Source organism: Oryctolagus cuniculus, chromosome 12 (genome assembly GCF_051225735.1).
Source record: "Oryctolagus cuniculus isolate XC-2025 breed Fujian yellow rabbit chromosome 12, ASM5122573v1, whole genome shotgun sequence".
Classification (NCBI taxonomy): domain Eukaryota; kingdom Metazoa; phylum Chordata; class Mammalia; order Lagomorpha; family Leporidae; genus Oryctolagus; species Oryctolagus cuniculus.
The window spans coordinates 58,484,092-58,507,408 of NC_142878.1; the positions used below are offsets into that span (position 1 = coordinate 58,484,092).

General features: G+C 34.9%; 1 protein-coding gene across 21 annotated transcripts in view; it reads right to left on the reverse strand.

Moving 5' to 3' along the window:
* DPH6 (diphthamine biosynthesis 6) overlaps positions 1 to 23,317 on the reverse strand; it is a 227,114-nt gene that overhangs the window by 117,360 nt on the left and 86,437 nt on the right. For 9 of the 21 annotated variants that reach the window (XM_002717996.6, XM_089309399.1, XM_089309391.1 and 6 more), the window contains 2 exons: positions 12,377 to 12,450; positions 8,115 to 8,233 (listed from right to left, as the gene is read on the reverse strand). In XM_002717996.6, the coding sequence (XP_002718042.2) occupies positions 8,115 to 8,233; positions 12,377 to 12,450 (193 nt within the window). Of the gene's footprint in view, positions 1 to 2,681; positions 5,710 to 8,114; positions 8,234 to 12,376; positions 12,451 to 23,317 lie in introns of those variants that run through there. The other 12 variants (XM_089309407.1, XM_089309396.1, XM_089309401.1 and 9 more) reach the window with 4 other exon arrangements.

The window sequence follows — 23,317 nt, forward strand, 5'->3', positions numbered from 1 at the left end:
TTATGGGATATGTACTCTATGGAAGACTGTGCAGCCGTAAAAAAAATGAAATCTAGTCATTTTCAACAAAATGGAGGAATCTGGAAAACATCACACTGAGTGAAATAAGCCAGTCCCAAAGGGACAAATATATATTCTCCCTGATCTGTGACAACTAACTGAGCACCTAAAAGGAAACCTGTAGAAGTGAAACTGACATGATGAGAATCAATAACTTGATTAGCCCTTGTCCTGTCAAGGAACAGCTGTTTTGTTCTTTTTAGCATTTTCTTTTTCTACTTAATACCATTGGTTGAACTCTTTAATTAACACACAATTATTCTTAGGTGTTTAAATCCAATCAAAAATGATCCCTGTTAAAAATAAGAGTGGGAATAAGAGAGGGAGGAGATGTACAGTTCGGCAAACGCTCCCTATGTACAGTTCGGCAAACGCTCCCTTGGATTTACCCCTAACGGTAAAGCTAAAAACTTGCCATGGGACTCTAAATCCATTAAGTTTCCAGGTACCAATGCCATCTTACTAGTTAAAGTGATCAGTTTAAGTTCATAACTGAACATAAAGATAGGATTAAGTATCAAAGGTATCACATAAATAAGATCAGCGTCTGCTAATAATAATGGATAAAATTAAAAAGGAGAGAACGATCCAACATGGGAAGCAGGATACAAAGCAGACTCATAGAATGGCAGATGTCCCAAAGAGCACTCTGGCCTCAGAATCAGCCCTTATGGCATTCGGATCTGGCTAAAAAGCCCATGAGAGTATTTCAGGCATGGAAAACCAAGACACTGTGATAAAAAAAAAAAAAAAAATATATGACCTAAATGAAAGATCTCTCTAAGTGAGATGCTGGTGGAAAGAATGGGCCATCAAAGAAGGAGGTACCTTTCTCTGAAGGGAGGATAGAACTTCCACTTTGATTATGACCTTGTCTAAATAATGTTGGAGTTGGTGAACTCAAGAGGCTTCCATAGCCTTGGCAGCTCATGACAAGAGCCTTGGGTGATCACTGACATCATAAATAAAAGTGTCAATTGTTAAATCAATAACGGGTGTCACTGTGCACTTGCTCTCTATACTTAATGTGTTGTACTGTGAGAATTAACAGTAAACCTAGTCTTCAAAGAGTATTTTATACTTTGTGTGTCTGTGTGGATACAAACTGTTGAAATCTTTACTTGATAAAGAGTTGATCTTCTGTATATAAAGATAATTGAAAATGAATCATGATAAAGAATGAGATGGGAGAGGGAGTAGGAGATGGGATGGTTTGCAGTTGAGAAGGAGGTTATGGGAGGAAGAACCGTTGTAATCCAAAAGTTGTACTTTCTAAATTTATATTTATTAAATAATAAAGTTTTCTATAAAAAAGAATGAATATCAAAAGAAAAAGATTCAATCTCCCTTCTTGATATATATTCTGAAAAAGTTAGGTTTAGAAGGAATGTACTTCAACATAATAATGGCTATATATGACAAACCCAGAGTCAGCATCAGACTTTATGGGGGAAAAGCTGTTCCAAGATCTGGAACAAGACAGGGATATCCACTTTCACTACTATCATTACACATTGTACTAGAAGTCTTAGCCAGAAAAATTAGGCAAGTGAAAGAAATAAAAGGCACACACACAGAAAGGGCAAAAGTAAAACTAACTATGTTTGCAGATGATATGATACTATAGATTAAAAAACCTAAAACCACTACCAAAGTAATACTAGAAATGATTAATTAAGTGCAACTGCAAGATAGGAAGTCAACATACAAAAATTTGTAATATTTTTATACACCAAAAATGAACTAAGAAAGAAATATGAAAGCAGTCTCATTTATAATAAAGTAATAATAAAATAATAATACCTGGAAATAAATTTAACCAAGGAAATGAAAGACTTCTACAGTAAAAATCACAAAACATTGGTGAAAAAATTGAAGACACACAAAAATGGAAAATATTACCCAAAGTGATTTACAGATACAATGCAATCCTCATCTAAATGTCAGTGGCGGGCTGGCAATGTGGCACAGCAGGTTAAAGCCCTGGCCTGAGGCGCCAGCATCCCATATGGGTGCTGGTTCTAGTCCCGGCTGCTCCACTTCTGATCCAGCTCTCTGCTATGGCCTGGGATAGCAGTAGAAGATGGCCCAAGTCCTTGGGCCCCTGCAACTGCGTGGGAGACCTGAAGAAGCTCCTGGCTCCTGGTTTCCGATCAGCCCAGCTCCGGCCGTGGCAGCCATCTGGGGAGTGAGTAGCGGATCGAAGACCTCTCTCTCTCTCTCTCTCTCTCTACCTCTCTCTGTAATTGTCTTTCAAATAAATAAAATAAATCTTTCAAATAAATAAATAAACGTCAGTGGCATTCTTTAAAGAACAAGAAAAAACAATCCTAACCTCATGTGGAAAGACAAAAGACTTAGGTGTTTAAATTTTAACTGAAAAGTGATCCCTGTTAGGAATTTGGAAAACATTATGCTGAGTGAAATAGGCTAATCCCAAAGGGACAAATACCACTTGTTCTCCTTGATAGGTGACAACTAACTGAGCACCAAAAAGGAAACCTGTTAAAGTGAAATGAACACTATGAGAAACGGTGACTTGATCAGCCCTCACCCTGACTGTTGATGAGCAACTTGATATGTTATCCCTCTTAGTATTTTTTTTTGTTTGTTCTACTTAATACTTTTGGTTGAATACTGTAATCAATACACAATTCTTCTTAAGTGCTGAAACTTAACTGAAAAGTGATCACTGTTAAATATAAGAGTGGGAATAAGAGAGGGAAGAGATGTGCAATTCGGGACATGCTCAAGCTGACTTACCTCAAACGGTAGAGTTAGAAACATACCAGGGGATTCCAATTCAATCCCATCAAGGTGGCATGTACCAATGCCATCTCACTAGAGATGTAGCAACCAAAACAGCATGTTACTAGTATAAAAACCAATATGTAGACTAATGGAACATAATTAAGATACCCACAATTAATCTATGCATCTATAGCCAGCTGTGGCAAAAGTGCTAAAAACACATACTGAAGAATGAACAAACACTTTGTACCCCCATACCCATCCCTCACCTCCAAGTCTGTACAAAAAGGCACTCAAAGATATAAGCTGTAAGATGTGAAAGTACTAGAAGAAAATATATGGGAACATCTCAAGACATTGGCAATGGCAACAATTTTGGGGGTAAAACCCCATAAATCAGAGACAATAAAAACAAAAATAGTTAAACAGGAGTATATCAAACTAAGAAGCTTCTACATAGCAAAAGAAGCAACCAAGAAAATGAAGAGATAACCAACATCATTGGAGAAAATATTTGCAAATTATACATCTGACAAAGGATCAGAATTTAGAATATGTGAAGAACCAAAAAACCTCAAAGACAAATTATTAAGAATTAGGCAAATGATAGATTTCTCAAAAGGAGAAATATAAATGTTTAAAATACTAGACAAATACTCAATATCATTAGCTACTAGGGAACAGTACATCAAAACCATCATGAGATATAATCTCACCAAGCCAGAATGACTATTATCAAAAAGAGTAAAAAGTAACAAATTCTGGTGAGGATTTTGGAAAAAAGGAACTATTATATACTTTAATGGTACAAATGTAAATTAAAATAGCCATTACTGTGAATATCATGGGGCTTTTCTGAAAAAAACTAAAAATAAATCTGCCTTATGGTTCAGCTATCCCACTTCTGGATCTTTTTCCGAAGGAAACAAATCAGCATGTGGAAGAAATATCTGTACTACCATGTTTATTATGGTATTATTCACAATAGCTAAGATGTAGACTCAACCCAGATAACCATGAGTAGATGAATGGATTAAGAAAATGCAAATATACAGAATGGAAAACTAGTCTTCTACAAAAACGAATGGAACTCTGTTATTTGCAGAGTTATGGATAGAACCAGAAGAGAACAACTGAAGTGGTATAAACCAGATGCAAAAAGACAAATATCAAATTCTCTCTCATATGTGTGGAAGACAAAAGTGTTGAACTAAAAGGAAAATAGTAATTACTAGAGACTGGGAGTGGGGTGCTGGGGGTAGAGGAAAATTGGCAAACAGGTACATAAACACAGTTAGATAGAAGGAACATGTTTGAAATGTTCTACAGCACAGTGGAGTGATACAGCTCACAATAACCTATGATGTATTTTAAGAAAGGAGTTCAAAGGTTCCAAACATAAAGAAATGATAAGGAAATGAAAATACTAATCATCTTGATCTGATCAATATGTACTGCATACACATATTCAAATATCATACTATACCCCATGAATATGTGCAGTTATAACATCAATTAAAAAGTAAAAATTTTAAATAAAGATAAATAGCCTAGCCACTGTTAATACAAAAACATTTAACTGGTTAAACACATCCCTTAATTTGCATGGTTTTCCGAGTGACTTATTTACTACACAAATAATACATTTTTAAAGAAGCAGGTGTTTTTCCAGTGATGAATATAAGTGGTCTCATCCTTTTTCTCTATCATCTCCCTCTCTTGGTTTTGCAATCAGATACATTCTGCAAAACTCAAAAAGAGGGATTCTTCACACCTACAAAATACAGCATGTGATTTTTCATTTATTTTTGAAATGAGGTATGTAATTAATATATTTATGAATAAATTATAAGAAAGTCCTTCCTTCTTTCTTTCCAGAATGGACTGTAGATTTGCTACTTGATTTTTTTATTCTTGGTAATTATGAGTTTTCTAAAAAACAGCATCTCCTGTGTCTTTGAAAAGCATTATTTTTCATTGTGGAAGAAAAGAGGCAGAGGTAGAATACAGAATTATTTTAGTCCTTATATAGTCCTGAATTTGATTTTTAAATATCAGAATTCATAGGTAGTAGGTGTACAAATATACATACACACATATAATCTCATACTAATGAAACCAAGGCTTTTGAAGAAAAGTATTTTCTAGATATGGGTCAGAAATAAAAGATGACCCCATATGTTCACAGCAGCACTATTAATAACAGTAGCAATTGCTTCTCGGCCTTTTGGCTAAGATCAAGTATAATAAAAGCACCAAACTGGAAATCGACTTGGATGTCATCAAAAGCAGAAAGGATAATTAATTTGCAGTATTAATCCTACAATGAAACACATCATTCTATAATGAGAATGAATTCACTATTGCCTCATTCAATAATATGGGTGAATTTCATAAAATAATATTGAGCCAAAGAAGCTAGACATAATAGAGTATGTACTGTATGACTCCATTTATATAAAATTAGGAAACAAGAAAAATTAATCTATAGTTTCAGGTATCAGCAGAGCTCTTATCTTTGGGAGGACAAGAACTGACTAGGAAGATGTCTGCAATGATTTATAAAGATAATTGAGTGCAGCCGGCGCCGTGGCTCAATAGGCTAATCCTCCACCTTGCGGCGCCGGCACACCGGGTTCTAGTCCCGGTCGGGGCGCCGGATTCTGTCCCGGTTGCCCCTCTTCCAGGCCAGCTCTCTGCTATGGCCAGGGAGTGCAGAGGAGGATGGCCCAGGTGCTTGGGCCCTGCACCCCATGGGAGACCAGGAAAAGCACCTGGCTCCTGGCTCCTGCCAGGATCAGCGCGGTGCGCCGGCTGCAGCGGCGGCCATTGGAGGGTGAACCAGCGGCAAAGGAAGACCTTTCTCTCTCTGTCTCTCTCTCTCACTGTCCACTCTGCCTGTCAAAAAAAAAAAAAAAAAAAAAAAAAAAAAAGATAATTGAGTGCTGATTACATTGGTATGTTCACTTTGTGAAAATTCAGAAGCTGTATACTTGGGATTTGAGCAATTTTTTATCTGATATACTTCAATAAAAGAATTCTTAATGCATGATTCACATTATTGATACAGGAAAAATTCACAATAATAATAAGTAAAAAAAGACAAGTTGCAATTGGAGCTATTATAAAAAAACTAAAAAAAGACAAGCTGCAGACCAATATACAGAGAAAGATACCATTTATATGATAATATAAAGTCATAATACCAGGGAATAAAGTATACATATGTATATACACAAAGAAGTGATCAACCGATGATCAATTATCAGTGATATGCATGTCTCTGACAAAGGGGGTGATTGGTGGAAGAAGACATGGATTCTATTTTTATGAAAATTTAATATGATATAATAAGGGTTTTCATTTAATACCCATCTAATCAAAATCTAATATTTCTAAGAGAAATACTTATAATATCTTATTTAATTTCTTAAATGAAGTTCTTAAATCCAATAAGGAAATGATTCTTTCAGTAAGTTGAAAACCAACAGAAAGTCCTTTAAATACCAAGAAGCTATTAGTGTGAAAATATTGCCAAGTTCACTAATGCCCATCATACACCAAGGTTATATATAATCATCAAAAATGTATTTTTGTATATCCATGTAAAACTAACTCTTTTCTGGTATAAGATCATCCTGTGGAAAAATGGGCCACAACATTTTACTGATCTCCTCCCACGGAAAGGTCTTACTGTCCCAATTCTTGCTTAAATCCTTATGTGACAATTTTAGAAAGGTGAAAAAACTTGGAAAGCTATATTGCATCACTTATGTGTTTCTATGTCTTTAGGACTCTGTGAGTCAATAAACACTTTAATACTGCATTCAAGAATAAACTTTCATTTTTGTACACCTTTAGATAATCAATAGAAACTATGTGCAGTAAATGTTAAAATCAGCTCTTATTGAGATGCCAAGAAAAAAATTAGTTTTATACTTTACTCAAAGGTTTACTACAGTTCTTTACCACTTGTAACCCCTACAGAGTACCATATACACAAATAAATAACAAAATATTAGTTATATACTATTATAAAAGTAGCAATAAGGTTAAATTCTATGGGTCTGTCTTTCAATTGAAGCAGGTCTCTCTAGATCTTAATATAGTCCATCATCCAGTAGTAACAGGGAGAGAATGTGTATCTTCCAGTGGGGTATCATGAGAATTTCATTACAGAACTGTGCAACCTAAGAAAACCCAACAGAGAGAACAAGGGACAGAGAGAAAGCCAGTGTATTCTATATAGATTCACATAGAAATGCCTACAACAAATATATCTACAGTGATGGCTTTAGTTATGAGAGTTGTTCAGCAGCCTTTTCTCAGAAATGAGAACATAACATCACCTCAATCTTTATCATTTTAACAGCCAAGCCAAGCAACATGTTCTCTAAAGTTTTTCACTAAAGACAACATCTCAACAAGATGAGAAAAGCTTGGTGTGTTTACAAAGGAGAAATGTTATGGAATCTGTACTGTTTCCCTTTCTTTTAATGCTGTTTAAAATGTGAATTTATCTGTAAAGTCTTCCACAGCTTGCGACCTCATTATTTCAGAGTCAGCAAGGCAAACACTCTCAAATGAGGAACATGATTTAGGCTTTGGGAACCCTGAAGCTCCAGGGCATTTTCTGTAATAGGTTCATGAAATAAATATATTGGACTCAAATTCTCTGGTTTCTCAAAAATGAATATAATTATAAAATTGAAAACAACAAATTAAATGTATTCATATATAATATCCATACTTGAATCAGATTACCACCTGCCTGCTGTGTCTACACTAACTGATCAAATAACATGCTCTCAAACATGATTCTTCATATCCTCAACAAAAACCCAGTAATGTTTATTTTTGATAACACAAAGAAAACTAATCATTCTACTTTAGTATTATCAAAATTTGTTTAAAAATACAGGGAAATATCATGTTGTGTAAAATACATACTTCAAGAGGCTTACCAAAAAAGTCTACACAGAAACTCTTCATAGTATTTCCTATTTTCCTATAAACCTGAATTCCAAATCATATAAGAAGAATGTAAATTAAAAGGCCATAATGCAATATTCGTTTTAGAATCAGTTATATGCTCAAAAAAAGTTCACCATTAATTACTTTGACAAATGGCCAGAAGGCCATTTTATAACTTCTTCACACAATGTGCTTACTCAACTTTTTCTGTTTCTGACTCCATAGTTTTATATTCTAAATTACTCTGCCTTTTTCATTTTAAATGTTTACTAGTGAACTGAGATTTCTATGAGGTAACTGACAACTCCCTTGAAAGTCTGGCTACATACCAAAAGCTGCAACTTTGATGATCACTGCTTGAACGTTAGATGCTATCATCTCTCGAAGCAAATCTTCCTGGTTTCTCTGCCAAAGGTAAGCTAAAGGCTGGAGATTGAGCCTTTTACACCTACACAAGAAAAAGAAACAAAAAATCAGACCATATCTTAATGTCCCCTGCTTGGATCCATAACAATTACTTTGATTTTAAACATAATGCTTCTTTCAAGAATTTTAGCATTTCAAGTAATTTAAAAAACATGTTTTGCATAATGAGGTTTATATATATAACATAAACATATTTAACTTCCCTGGGCCACGCATAAACAGATAAAAGTGAAATCTCTAGGCAGACCAGAAATATTAATTTTAGTAAGTCTCTAAGTTTAGATCTATGTAAAAGAGCTTAAAAAGCTTACAAACGCCAATGGGTGATAATTCCGGCTTTTAAATATCCATGGGTTGAGAGTTTCTGAGCATGGAAAGCCAAGAAAAAAGTGGCAAGAAAAATGACCTAAATGAAAGATCTCTGTGAGTGAGATCCCAGCGGAAAGAACGGGCCATCAGAGATGGAGGTACCTTTCTCTGAATGGAGGAGAGAACTTCCACTTTGACTATGGCCTTGTCTAAATAATGTTGGAGTCGGTGGACTCAAGAGGTTTCCATAGCCTTGGCAGCTCATGAAAAGAGCCTCGGGTGATTACTGACATCATAAATAAGAATGTCAATTGTTAAATCAATAACGGGTGTTACTCTGCACCTACTTCTCATGTAGGATCTCTGTCCTTAATGTGTTGTACTATGAGAATTAACGGTAAAACTACTACTCAAACAGTACTCTATACTTTGCATGTCTGTGTGGGTGCAGTCTGTTGAAACCTTTACTTAGTATATACTAAGTTGATCTTCTGTATATAAAGATAATTGAAAATTCTGATGAAGAATGGGATGGTAGAGAGAGTGGGAGATGGGATGGTTGTGGGTGGGAGGGAGGTTATGGGGGAAAAGCCGCTATAATTCAAAGTTGCACTTTGGAAATTTATATTTATTAAATAAAAGTTGAAAAATATCCAAGGATTTAAAAGTTGTGAAGATATACAAAACAGGCAAAAAATTAATCCTAATAAAATAATCACATATTGATTAAATTTATAGCATCTATATTTTCTGGATTATTCTTATCTGCAGATGTTCCTATTTTTAAAGAATTTGAAAAGAAAATAATCAGAACAAATGCACAATTCATTGAGTACCTAATGCACTACAAGTAGTATACTATTATTGGTACACTAGAAAAAAATATGGGTTTTGAAGTCCAGACAAATCCGGGTTTGAAACCTCATTCTACACTCCAGCTGCATGTGTTTAGCAAGTCAAGTAAGCTATAAGTCCTTGCACTTATTACTTATTTCATAAACAGAAACAAAAATATTGGCTTTCAAAGTTCCTAAGAAAATTAGAAAGTTAAGTCAAACTTTCTTCTTCTTTTCTTCACATACCATATCCAACCTACCATTTCATATATCATAATCATTCCTTACCAATACCACTGTTAACTCCCTGGTCTGAACTGTTATTATCTATTACCTTAAAATCTGTTTTCAACACAGTAGCCAGTGTGATTCTTTTAAATTTTGAAACGGATCATGTAATTCCTCTGATTAAAACCCCTCACTCGTTCCCTATCATTCCAGGTAAAAATTCTTGCAATAGATCTCCATGGATCTCTTGTTGGTTAGTTTTCTCATATTTTGTCTCCTACCACTGTCCCCTCACTCTATATCATCACCCCTTGACAGCTTCCTCTTAACTATTATAAACTATTATATTAGCTGAGTTCCCAATCTTCCTCACTTGCTTCAAGATCCTGTTTTCTCAAGGAGAAATATAATTGATTAATCAATTAAGGTAATGCGGATAAAGAATGTAGTACAATGCCTGGATAAAATAAGTATTCAGTAGAGTAGTGAGAGTCAATCAACTTGCTCAAATCACAAAGTGGCTGAGATCAGAACTCATCATTCCTGGTATCTCTGAGATTTATTTATAACAATATCATCACTAACTGGTGTAAAGTTGCCTGGCTGACTATTCTAGCCCACAATGATCTCACTCTCTCTCTTCCTCTTCTCTGTCTTGCTCTCTCTCTGGGAACCCTACTCAGCAGCATATTTTCATTAGGCTTTTTAATCTTCCTAAATAGATGTTATCCCTGCCTCTACTTTGGTTACCAACTAGCTTATTAATAAATACTAATAACGAAACTAAATAATTCTGAAAATATGACCTAAAACTGATAAGAATATTTTTTTTAAAAAAAGATGTATTTATTTGAAAATCAAAGTTACAGAGAGAGAGGGAGAGAGGGAGAAACAGAGAGAGAAAAGATTTTCCATCCATTTTTTCACTCCCCAGATGGCTACAATGGCCAGGATGTAGAAGCCAGGATCAAAGAGCTTCTTCTGGGTCTCCCACAAGGGTTTCAGGGGTCCAAACACTAGGGCCATTTTCTGCTGCTTTTCCCATGCAATTAGCAGGGAGCTGGATTAGAAGTGGAGCAGCTGGGACATGAACTAGGACCCACATGGGATGCTGGCATTGCAGGCAGCAGCTTTACCTGCTACACCACAATGCCAGCCCTGAGAATAATATTTTTCTAACATAGAGAATAAGGATATGCAATCCATCTGTATACCAGTTGCTCACAAATGTAGGCAGGCAGAAGGTAAGGAAAACTTTTCAAAGTTTGCATGCTTGACCTCCTTCCAACTTACTCTACTTCTATCCTCCATTGTCCAGATTCTGATATAGCACTAAAAATGTGAACTCACCATATAACTATGCTTTATCTAGCTTTCCCTTATATTACTTATAAAATTTTATGTTTTTCAATACACAGTGGAAGTAAAGAGAAAATAAATGAATTAAAAATTAAACTTAAGTTTTCTGGCTGGTGCCGCGGCTCACTAGGCTAATCCTCCGCCTTGCAGCGCCGGCACACCGGGTTCTAGTCGCGGTCGGGGCGCCGGATTCTGTCCTGGTTGCCCCTCTTCCAGGCCAGCCCTCTGCTGTGGCCAGGAAGTGCAGTGGAGGATGGCCCAAGTACTTGGGCCCTGCACCCCATGGGAGACCAGGAGAAGTACCTGGCTCCTGCCATCAGATCAGCATGATGCGCCGGCCGCAGCGCGCCGGCCGCGGCGGCCATTGGAGGGTGAACCAATGGCAAAGGAAGACCTTTCTCTCTGTCTCTCTCACTGTCTACTCTGCCTGTCAAAAAATTTAAAAAAAAAAATTAAACTTAAGTTTTCAAGTCCACTTTTATAAACGTTTTTAAGGAGATAGTCAGTAGGTTTTTCAAGAACAAAAAACTATATCATAAATGCTGCCCTTATCTTAATTCCATTTACTCTTTTGAATGGCAAAATCATTTATCTCACGTCAAGTTGTATTCCAAATAAATTCTGGTGTCCATATTTTCTTGCTTGTTAAACATGTTTAATTATGCACAAAATTGCTATTTAATATTTATCAAAATAAAAATGAAAAATAAGTTCATTCAGATGATAGTTTCCCAAGCCAACATTAAAGAAACATTATTATTTAATCTTATTATTTTTGAATAGATCAATGGAGTTGACTGTTTTCATATTTGTGGACAGACTGAACATTAAATTAGCGCTACATCCCTTAGGGGAGGAGAATGGTAGAAGACATAAATCATGTTAAAATACTTCGAAAGTTTATGGGGGTATATATATATATGTGTGTGTGTGTGTGTGTGTGTGCATGTGTGTGTGCACGTGTGTATGTTTGTTTGTATTTAAATCATACGAATATTTTTGGCCAAGAACTGGACTCTATTGAACAAAGAGAAAAAAGATCCCTTAACACAAATTTTTTCTTACTATATTACAGTATTCCTTCTATTAGCTCCTGATCTGTATTATAAGTGAGATGAATTATGATGAGTTAAAAGAAATTAAAGGGGCTTAGTAAATCAAATAAGGAAAACCTGAATATAATTCTTCCCTCAATATTTTACTACAAATTATTTTTCTGCACACTGTTAAAGAGTTTTCTTATGTGTGATGTAAGGACAGGAAAAAGTAATAATGTAACATTTATTATTTAGGTAAACATAACATTTAGTTCTACAGGCCATGTAGAATATCCTATCTATATATGATTTGGATATAATCATTTATTTTACACTCATTCACATTCTTAAAACACAGATACTTTGAAAACATAGGACAATTTAATGTTCTCTTACACATTTTCTACTCGAACACGCTGATAGTCGGAAAGTATAGCACCTACTGATACCCCTTCTACTTCTTCTTTTTCCTGAAGATAAAGGAAAGAAATGCAACTTTAAAAATAAATAAATACAAGGCTCTTCATCACGTTATGAATTCACAGATCTACTGTGTCTCATCTAGGAAACTACCTTGAAACATACTAATATACTGAAAATATGATTCATACTCAGGAAAATATAAACAAGCATATTTAAATCATCTTAACAGTAGGAAAAATAATTATTCTTTCACTTAAAATTTGAATAATCAGAGACCTTTTTCCATGGAGACTAGCAAAGACTTAGGCAGCACTTCCAAAATATTTTCACACTTGACATATTTTTAAAAACTCACTCATGTTCGATGGAAACTTTTGTGAAATTTCTATTTAAAGAAAATATTTTCCCAGATCGAGTAACTTCTTTTTTTAAATTAGGCAATGGCATAGATAGATAAGGGAACACAGTGATTTTTATCTTTATCTTACAATAAGATGATGGATATAGATACATCAAGAAAGCAGAGATGGTACAGGTATTATCTCAATAACCATATAGCATAGTAGATAAAGAATTCTATCACAGGAAGGAAGCAATGAATTATTATCAACATAGTAACAAAGTACATCAGCAATATATTCAGCACAGTCCCATAAGGACAAGAACTAGTCTGACCAGCATACTCATTAATGACCTAGATGAGAATGTAAACTCAAGTATGACAAAATTTACAGATGACACAAAGCTAGTATGGATTAAAAAGCAAAGAAGGAAAGATCAATCAAGCACATGGATGGATATGGACAACTTGGGGATTTGGAAGGACAGGTCTAAGCTGAGATTTAATGTAAAGAAGTATAAGATCCTTGATTTAAAGAATTATAATATACAATATAGAAATAAACTAGGGAACTGTTATCTAGAAAATAGATATGAAGAAATTGACTGGGGTGGTTAATTACTAACAACAAACTGAATATACATTCTCTGAATGATATAACAGAAAATCCATTCTAGCATACAAATAGGGGTAGTTTGACTTCCTCCTTTCCAATTTGTATCCCTTTGATTTTTTTTCTTTTTTTAAAGGATTTTTGTTTATTCTTTTTTAAAGATTTTATTTAAGTTATACATTTCATGTATTTTATATATACAGATTCAGGAACACACTGATAGTTCCCATCCTACCCTCCCTCCTGCGCACACTCCAACTCTCCTTCTTTATCCCTCTCCTACTCCTGCTCCTCATTTTTACAAAGATCTATTATCAGTTTACTTAATGATCAGAAGATTAACCCTACCCTCAGTAAAGAGTTCAACAAATAGTATGAAGAAGAAAACAATGTTCCTCAACAGTAGAGCCCAGGGCTGTAAACAGTCAAATTTCAAAATGTCCATTTCACTCCAATACATTACATTTTAGGTAGTCTATTAGTTATCCCAGATCAGGGGAAACATATGATATCCATCTTTGATTTTTTTCCTTGCCTAGTGGCTCTGATTAAAACTTCCAGGACTATATAGAATAGCAATGGTGTGAGTGGGCATTCTTGTCTCGTTCTGGATATTAGTGGGAATGCTCCAACCATTCTCTATTCAATGAGATGCAGGCTGTGGGTTTGTCTTAAATTGCCTTAATTGTGTTGAGGAATGTCTTTCTATATTCAATTTGCTTGAGGATTTCTTCATGGAAGGATATTATATTTTATCAAATGCTTTCTCTGCATCTATTGACATAATCACATGGTTTTTGTTCTTCAGGTTGTTAAATGTATTACATTCATTGATTTGTGAATGTTGAACCATCTTTGCATACAAGGGACACAAACTGGAAAAGAGAAAGTCAAACTATCCCTTTTTGCAAATGACATGATTCTATATATAGGGGATCCAAAAGACTCCATAAGGAGACTATTAAAACTGAAAAGAGTCTTTTTTTTTTTTTTGGAAGAGCAGCAGGATATAAAATTAACAGAAAAATCAAAAGTTTTGTACACACAGACAAGGCTATCGTTAAGAAATAACTTCTAACATCAATTCCATTCACAATAGCTGAAAAAAATTTAAATACCTTAGAATAAAATTAACCAAGGATGTCAAGATCTCCATGATAAAATTATAAAACATTAAATAGAAGATACAAAAAATTGGAAAAATCTTCCATGTTCATGAATTAGAAAAATCAGTATCATCAAAATGCCCATACTAGTAAAAGCAATTTACAGATATAATGTGATCCCAACCAAAATACCAAAGACATTCTTCTCAGATATAGAAAAAACAATGCTAAAATTCATATGGAAACACTGGAGACCCCCAATAGCTAAAGCAATCTTATATAACAAAAAACAGTCAGAAGTACCACAATACCAGATTTTAAGACATATTATAGAGCAGTTATCATCAAAACAGCCAGGTACTGACACAAACACATATGGATAGACCAATACAACAGACTAGAAACTCCAGAAATCAATCCATTCATCTATAACCAACTTAAGTTTTACTAAGGAGCTAAAACCAACCCCTGGAGCAAGGACAGTCTTTTCAACAAATGATGCTATGAAAAATAGATCCATGTGCAGGAGTATGAAACAAGACTCCTACCTTACACCTCACACAAAAATCCACTCAAAATGGATCAAAGACCTAAATCTATGACCTGATACCATCAAATTACCAGAGGACATTGGGGAAACTCTGCAAGCCATTGGCATAGACAAAGATTTCTTGGAAAAGACCCCAGAAGCACAGGAAATACAATCAAAATTGACAAATGGGGTTACATCAAGCTGAGAAGATTCTGTACTGCCAAAGAAACACTCAACAAAATGAAGAGGCAACCAAGAGAATAGGAGAAAATATCTGCAATCTATGCAACTTATTTAGGATTAATATCCAGAATGTATACAGAGCTCAAGAAATTCAACAACAAACAATTAAGAAATGGGAAAAGGACTTGAACAGGCATTTTTCAAAAGAGGAGATTTAAATGGCCAATACACACATGAAAAGATGCTCAGGAACATTAGCCACCAGGGAAGTGCAAATCAAAACCACAATGAGGTTTCACCTCACCCTAGTTAGAATGGCTCTCATACAGAAATCAACAAACAAATATGAGGATGTGGGGGAAAAAAAAAGTACCCTAATCCACTATTGGTGGGAACGTAAACTGGTACAGCCATTGTGGAAGACAGTTGGGAGATACCTAAGAAATATGAAAATAGACCTAATATATGACTCAGCCTTCCCACGCCTGGGAATTTACCCAAATGAACGAAATCAGCATATGAAAGAGTTATCTGTTTCCCCATATTTATTTCAGCTCAATTTCCAATAGCTAAAATAGAAAATCAACTGTTGACTGGAAAAAGAAATTATGGTATACATACACTAAGAAATACTATACAGCAGTAAAAAAAAAAAGAAATCATGTCATTTGCAACAATATTAATGAAATGGGAAACCATTACACTTGATGAAATAAACCAGTTCAAAAACGCAAATACCATATGTTCTCCCTGATCTGTGGAAACTAACAGAGTACCTAAAAGGTAATGTGAAGAAATGAAATTGAGACTTTGAGATGTCATGGTTTTTAACAGCTCTTGTCTCAACTGTTGAGTAACATCGTTTTTTTTTTTTTTCTTCATAATATTTGTTGTAATTTATACTTAGTGTAGGTTACTCTTACGAGTATAAAGTTAGCTGAAAAATAGACCTTTAAAAAATAAGAATGAGAATAGGAGAAGGAGGAGGAAGAAGGGTGGGAGCCAGAGCAAAAAGGAGGGGAGGGTGGAAAGTATCAGTATGTTCCTGAATCTGTATATATGAAATACATGAAATTTGTGTGTTTTAAATAAATTTTTTAAAAGAACTAAGTATAATAAGTGACATAAATATATAAAGAATACAATGGACTAAAGGAGTGAATTCTTATCTGGAAGATGATTATTAGGAAGTATTCAGTTTTTAAAAAATTATGTATTAAATATTAAATAATCAGAAATGTTGATCCATGTCCTTCTAGCCCACAAGGAAACAGATACATAATAGTAGTAGTTCCTGTTACTGTCTGCCAACATCCTCCTTTAAATAGCATTTATGTACAAAATCCAATAGTTTTCCAAAGACAGTAATATAAATGATTTATTAACCAAGATTTCTACATTATCCTATTTGTTGATCTTCTTTTTGTAGTGTAAGGTATGCCTGAATATTAAACAATCAATAAGGACCTAATATACTGTGATTTCTATTCTAATCACTAAAACAGGTATAAACATGGGCTTGTCTGTAAAAGTTTATAGCCTAGATTTAAAGATTTATTAAAGACTTCTCTTAAAATGAGAGTACTAAAGGATCAAGAGTATATACATATAAGGATAGAGATGAAATTCTGCTATGCAAAGTACCCAATGCTGTGCTGTCATTCATGTGCAAAGCACCCTTACTGCAACTAAGAGAGACTGGGATGATGAAGGCATTAACCATATGGTAACAATGATAGCTAAGGGAAAAGGTAGAAAGGCATAAATCTAGACCACATTAGACTCTGTTCGCTCAATATTCACTTGTCTCAATACTGAAAAGTTGGTTAACAAAGCAACCAATATAAGTTGAAAACAAGCTATCTGATTTATAAATGACTACTAGGCCTACTTTTTCTCAAGATAAGAAGATATGCAGCGTACATTTAACAGAGATATTATTTTCTTTGAAAAATACGTGTTACCAGTATTATTCTGTTAATAAGTTCCTGCCTATTGAGAAAAAAAAAAAGATCTGCTGAATTTAAAGTGCTTTTCATCTGAAAGGCATTCTAACATTTTTTTAATATGAACCATTCATTAGAAAAACACACATGCATTATAGCTCTGAATGCCTCTATTTGGACTTCTGGCAACATGTCATTACTAAATAAGAAATATTTGAGAATGCCAATGATGTTCTACGGCCTAGCTAACTAAACAAGAGATTTATATGGATAGTAAAACATTAGACACTTTCCCTTTAAACTTTTAATTCTTCACTTTGGTATAATTACACAATTCCATGCTAATAAAAGCAGCTACAGAAATTAATGCTATTTCATACAAAATAATTAGGAAAATTACACCTTAGAAATTCAAGTAATATATTCAACTATATAACTAAACATTGTGCTTGACTTATTAAAAAAGCTATTGTTTATCTTAGCATCATCAATATACCAAATTTCTAAAATGGGAAATGATCACCATCTGGAGTGTTTCCATTAAACTGAGCTCATGACAGAATATTAGGTCACTAATTTGTAGCATTATCATCTCCCTTTGTGGGCATTCTCAATTAAAAAGGGCAAAATGTGTCAAGGCAGAAAATGAAATGACAAAGCAATCTCAGATCATCATAATTTGTCAGTTGTTTCCACTTAAAAACTGACAATGTATTATTTTGCTTTGAGTGTCTTATTTGCAATAGTATGAACTTACCCCAGACCAAATTCAACCTCTGCATGAAACTACAAAAAATCTATAACCACAGCTGCTTTTGTTTGTTGAGTTTCTCCAAGACATTCATTTTGCCAAAAATATAACTTGGCATTTTGAAAATTTCTGTGAAATACTTTAACTATAGAAAGAAAAATTAATAAGCAAAGGAATAAATTATTCAATTGTTAGATAAAGCAGCACTGAAAAAGTACTCATTCCTAAGGAGCCCAGTTTGGTAGTGTTTTATTTGGTGAGAAACTGTTTTCTGAAATAATTTCTTAGGATGCTAATAAGAAAATTAAATAAAATTCAACTTATAAAAACGGGATTATACTGTTCTAAAAGCTATTCTTAAACCAGCACTACTAAGAAAAAACAACTTATGTAAAATTCTATCTGCAATAGAACCACACTGAAATGTGTTTATATCTGATCAATTATTTAAACTATCTTGTCATTGGATATAAGTAAGGATATTAGTTAAAGTTCACCATGCTTTAACATTTACTCAATCTGTTTATCCAAGAAACTATCTGCAAATCAGAGTGCTTGTCATTTAACACCATGCATTATATTATCTGATCATTCTAACAGTTCTCTAGGGAGCTTTTAGTATCTTCATTTTATAGGTGAGGAAACTGAGGTAAAGAAATACTACATACTTTGTTCAAGGTCACTCAGTAATACATTAAAGAGGCAGAATTATGAGTCAGGTAAAAAAGACTCAGAACTATTACTGAGCTGACTCTCCATGGTAAGTAGGCAACAAACTATCCCAGCTCCTGCCTCACAGCTCTTCCTCAATTATCTGGAGATGTTGAGCCTCATAAAAACCATTACAGTCACATCTCTCTCATAATATAACAGATTTCTCCATTATCTGTCTATCCTCATCTACTATTCTCCCTTACTCACTCCACTGCAGGAGGCAAGAAAAGCCTCTGGAGTGAGCTCAACACAGGGAAGCTGAGATTTGAGCACAATTGTCAAGAACCAAACCCGTGTGTTACCCTAGTGGCAAGTATTATCAAGAGATTGTGTATCGAATAACAGAAAAAGAAAAATGAGCAAAGAAAAAAATGGTAAGCACTGAGGAAGGTTAACACTAGTGGAAATGGAGCAGTTAGCCGAAGATGAGACTTAAGAGCTAGGCAGAAGTTACAACATGAAAAGCACTGTATATCACACTTTTAGTCCACAGTAAAATAAATTACATTATGTTCTAATTAGGAAGGAAGGAAGCCAGGAAGCCAGGGAGGAAGGAAAGCAATATTTACTATGAGGCTTTTCAGCATGATAACATCATCACTGGATTAACTTCATATTTTTGTTAAATATACATAACATAAAAAAAACAATTTTAAGTGTATGGTTGAGTGACATTAAATACATTAAACTGTTATGCAACTGGATTTAGACTTTACAAAATTATGTGTATTCATGATTTTCATCATAAACGTCTAAAGGTAGAAGCAAAATAACTATGTAGGAGACTCCTTAAAAAATCTAAGAAGTGATAAAAGGCTTAACTAAGGCAGTGGTTATGACAAGAAGAAGGCAGATTCATGATACATTTAGAAGGAATGAACAACACATTTTGGTGATACATAACTCAGAAAGGAAACCAAATGAACAGCAGTGGCATTGATTTGATGAGATAAAGATGAATTTGGGGAAGAAGATGATGGGTACCATTTGGATATTGAGTGTTATGTGTCTTTTGGCCATTCAAGGAGAAGTATAAAGGAAATACCTGGGAACAGAGCTCAAAAAACAGGCACAATGGGGTGATAGAAATGAAGATAACAGGTAGCTGGAGTCAAGGGGAAGAGATGAGATAAAATGTTGAAGAAATGTAGACTTAAAGGAGTGAGTGAAGAAAGAAGCCCTGAAGAACCATAACACTTACTATGTGGGTAAACAAAGATGAGTCTTAAATGTAAGGACACAGGCTCAAATGAAAAATTAGGAGGTAGGGATATCACAGAAGTCAAGGTCAAAGAGGTTTTAAAAATAAAGGAGAGCCTACAGTACCAATAATCACAAAGAAGTAAAGGGAGGGTTAAAAAAAAAAGGATTGTTTTGTGTGTGTGTGTGTGTATGTGTGTGTGTGTGTTGTATGTGCAGTGGCAGGAAGGAGATAATGAAAAGTGTCCAATGAATTCGGTTATTATTAAGTTGACAAAAAAACTTTCAATAAACTGATTCTGAAGATGAGTAAACTGAAACAGGGAAAGAAAATAGAAGATGCGAAAAAATAAATATAAATAAATATGTCAAAAACATATGCTATAAAGAGAGGTGGTGTAACTGGAGGATGAAATATCAAGGAGAATGTACCATGTCTAGTATTAAAACAAGTGACATGATGTGTACAAGCTTACAAAACATGCTGTGGCACCACCATGGAAAGAATCTCATATACCATTTCCTAATTCAGTCTTACTTTGTATCAATACAGAGTAACATCATCCAGTTTAAAAATAACAAAGATATAGGCCAGTGCCCCGGCTCACTAGGCTAATCCTCCGCCTTGCGGCGCCGGCACACCGGGTTCTAGTCCCGGTTGGGGCACCGCATTCTGTCCCGGTTGCCCCTCTTCCAGGCCAGCTCTCTGCTGTGGCCAGGGAGTTCAGTGGAGGATGGCCCAAGTGCTTGGGCCCTGCATCCCATGGGAGACCAGGATAAGTACCTGGCTCCTGCAATCAGATCAGTGCGGTGCGACGGCCGCAGCGCGCCGGCCACGGCGGCTATTGGAGGGTGAACCAACGGCAAAGGGAGACCTTTCTCTCTGTCTCTCTCTCTCACTGTCCACTCTGCCTGTCAAAATAAATAAATAAATAAAATAACAAAGATATGAGAAAATGTATTTTTTGTAAAATAATAATGGTCTATATATATTCTAGCATTATTAAGCTGAATATCTGCAAAAATCATCTTTATTTATGAGGTAAAGCCTAACTTTCCAGTCTTCATGTGAGTACAGAGAACAATATATTAATTTGCTGAGCAGTAAATCCATTAAGTATGCAATTGACTAAGTAGGAAATTGTAAGAATGCCTGTGAATTAGAGTCAAATTTCTCAGGTGTTTGTACTATATGTATGCCATATCCAGCAATAAAATATTGTTTTGGTTTTAAAAAATTATCTAGCCTTATAATATTTAAAATTCTTGTATTCATTTGTGTTCATTTGATATGAAAAGCAAAGACAGATACATCTTTCATCTGTGGCTCAGTCCCCAAATACCTGCAAGCGCCAGGGCTAAGCCAGGTTAGCCTGGAACTCAATCTAGATTTCCTAAGTGGGTGGCAGGGACACAACCGCTTGAGTCTTCACCATCTGATGCCTCTCAAGGTACATACTGGTGAGCAGCTGGAACCAGAAGTGGAGCCAAGACTCAAACTCAGACACCGTGATGATATACAAACATCTCAAGCAGTGTCTTAACTAGGTCAAATAACTGCCCTACTTTCACAGTCTTTAAAAGCATTATATGGCCACCAAAATTAAAAAAAAAAACATTTTTAATTATGAACAATAACTCTACCCTCCAACAGAAACTTTTTAAAAAGTTTAGGCCTGTCCTTTAAAAAAATCATCAAACTATTTTAATCTTAATTACTACAGAAGCTACTATGGTCAAAAGAATACATGACATCTACTATGGTTAAGAAGCAATGAAAGAAATTATTTTTAAAAACAGGGAAATAAAAGATCTTAACAAAAACACTGTTTTATATGATATCCAGTAAATAATCTTGTATGAATCTCTTAATTCTCATAAGCTGAGTATCTTAATAAAATACAAATGACAAAACCTAGTTCATAAGGTTGCACTGGCCAACTGACGCAATATATGGGGAAGTGCCTAAATAATCATAAAGGGCAATAAAAAGATCACTTGCTTCTTTTTATTATCCTTAATTCCCTCATTTCTCTATTCTTCTGTCGCTAGCATCACCTAAGATCAAAATGTACAAAAATCAAATTCCCTCCCTTCTCTGTGAGTGCTTTATCTGATTCCAGAGACTTTGAGAGGTTATGGGGGGAAAAGCTGCTATAATCCAAAAGTTGTACTTTGGAAATTTATATTTATTAAATAAAAGTTGAAAAAAATGAAAATAATAGTTTAGATCAAATACAACATAATCATGTTAAAACATATCCAATTTCATGTACCTTATAAACATAAATGTGTACTAAAAATTGCTTGACTGGGGCAGGCATTGTGGTACAACAGGTTAAGCCATTGCTTGGGTACTTGCACTTCCTCTCTATGCAATGGTTTGAGTCCTGGCTGCTGCGTTTCTTATCCAGCTTCCTGTTGATGTATCTAAGGAGGAGATGGATGATGGTTCAAGTGCATCTACCCCTGTCACTCATGGGGGAAACCAAGATGGAAGTTCCAAACTCCTGGCTTTGGCCTGGCCAAGCCCTGACTTTTGCAGACATCTAGGGAGTGAATGCGCAGATGGAACATATCTCTTGCTCTCACTCTCAATTTCTCTCTCTCTCTCTCTGCCTTTCAAATAGATGAAAATAAATACTTTTTTAGAGTTGCTTTAGACTTCAATAAATAAAAAATGTAATTTAATAAAAATTCTGGATGTCTTTTTCAAAGGAAAATGGGGAAGAAAAACAGGAAACTAGACTGGTACATCAATTTAGAAAGACTAAAACAGAATTACAGTGGTTATCTATTAAAATTACAAATTTTAATACTCATTCCCATGGTCCCACAGTCCACATAAAAAGTTATATATTCACAAACATAAAATGGAATTAGCACCAGGATATTCATGGTTAAAGCAAATGACTGGGAAAAAACTAAATGCCAATCTGAAGGGCAGTGATTCAAGAAATGGTAATATATACGAACAATGACATATGACCATTAAAAATCAGAAGGCTCTTTATTGGAATAATCTTTAAGATTTATTATTAAATGAAAGAGCAGAGGACAGAACACTATGTGTATGTGGATGTGGATTTTTTTAAAATTTGATTATTCATTTGTAGGAAAGAGTGAATGACAGAGAGAGATTTTTCCATTTTCTGGCACACTCCCTCGATAGTCCCAATAGCCAGGTCTGGGTCAGGCCAAAGTCAGGGGCCAGAAACTATCCTGGACTCCCACATGATTATTTGGGGCCCAAATATTTGGGACATGTTCCTCTGCCTTACCAAATGCATTATCAGGAAGCTGCACTGGGAGCAGAGTAGTCAAGACTTGAACTGGCAACCTGATACAGGTTGCTATTGACAAAAATGGCAGCTTAATTTGCTGCAACACAACACCCATGCGTGGGTGTGTGAGTTTGCTTTAATTGACATGGAATATTTTGAAAAGGAAATACAAGAAATTAACAACATTGCTTGGATTCAAAGGGGAAAAAACTGAGTAGGTGAGGAAGAAGGCATACCTCTGAAAT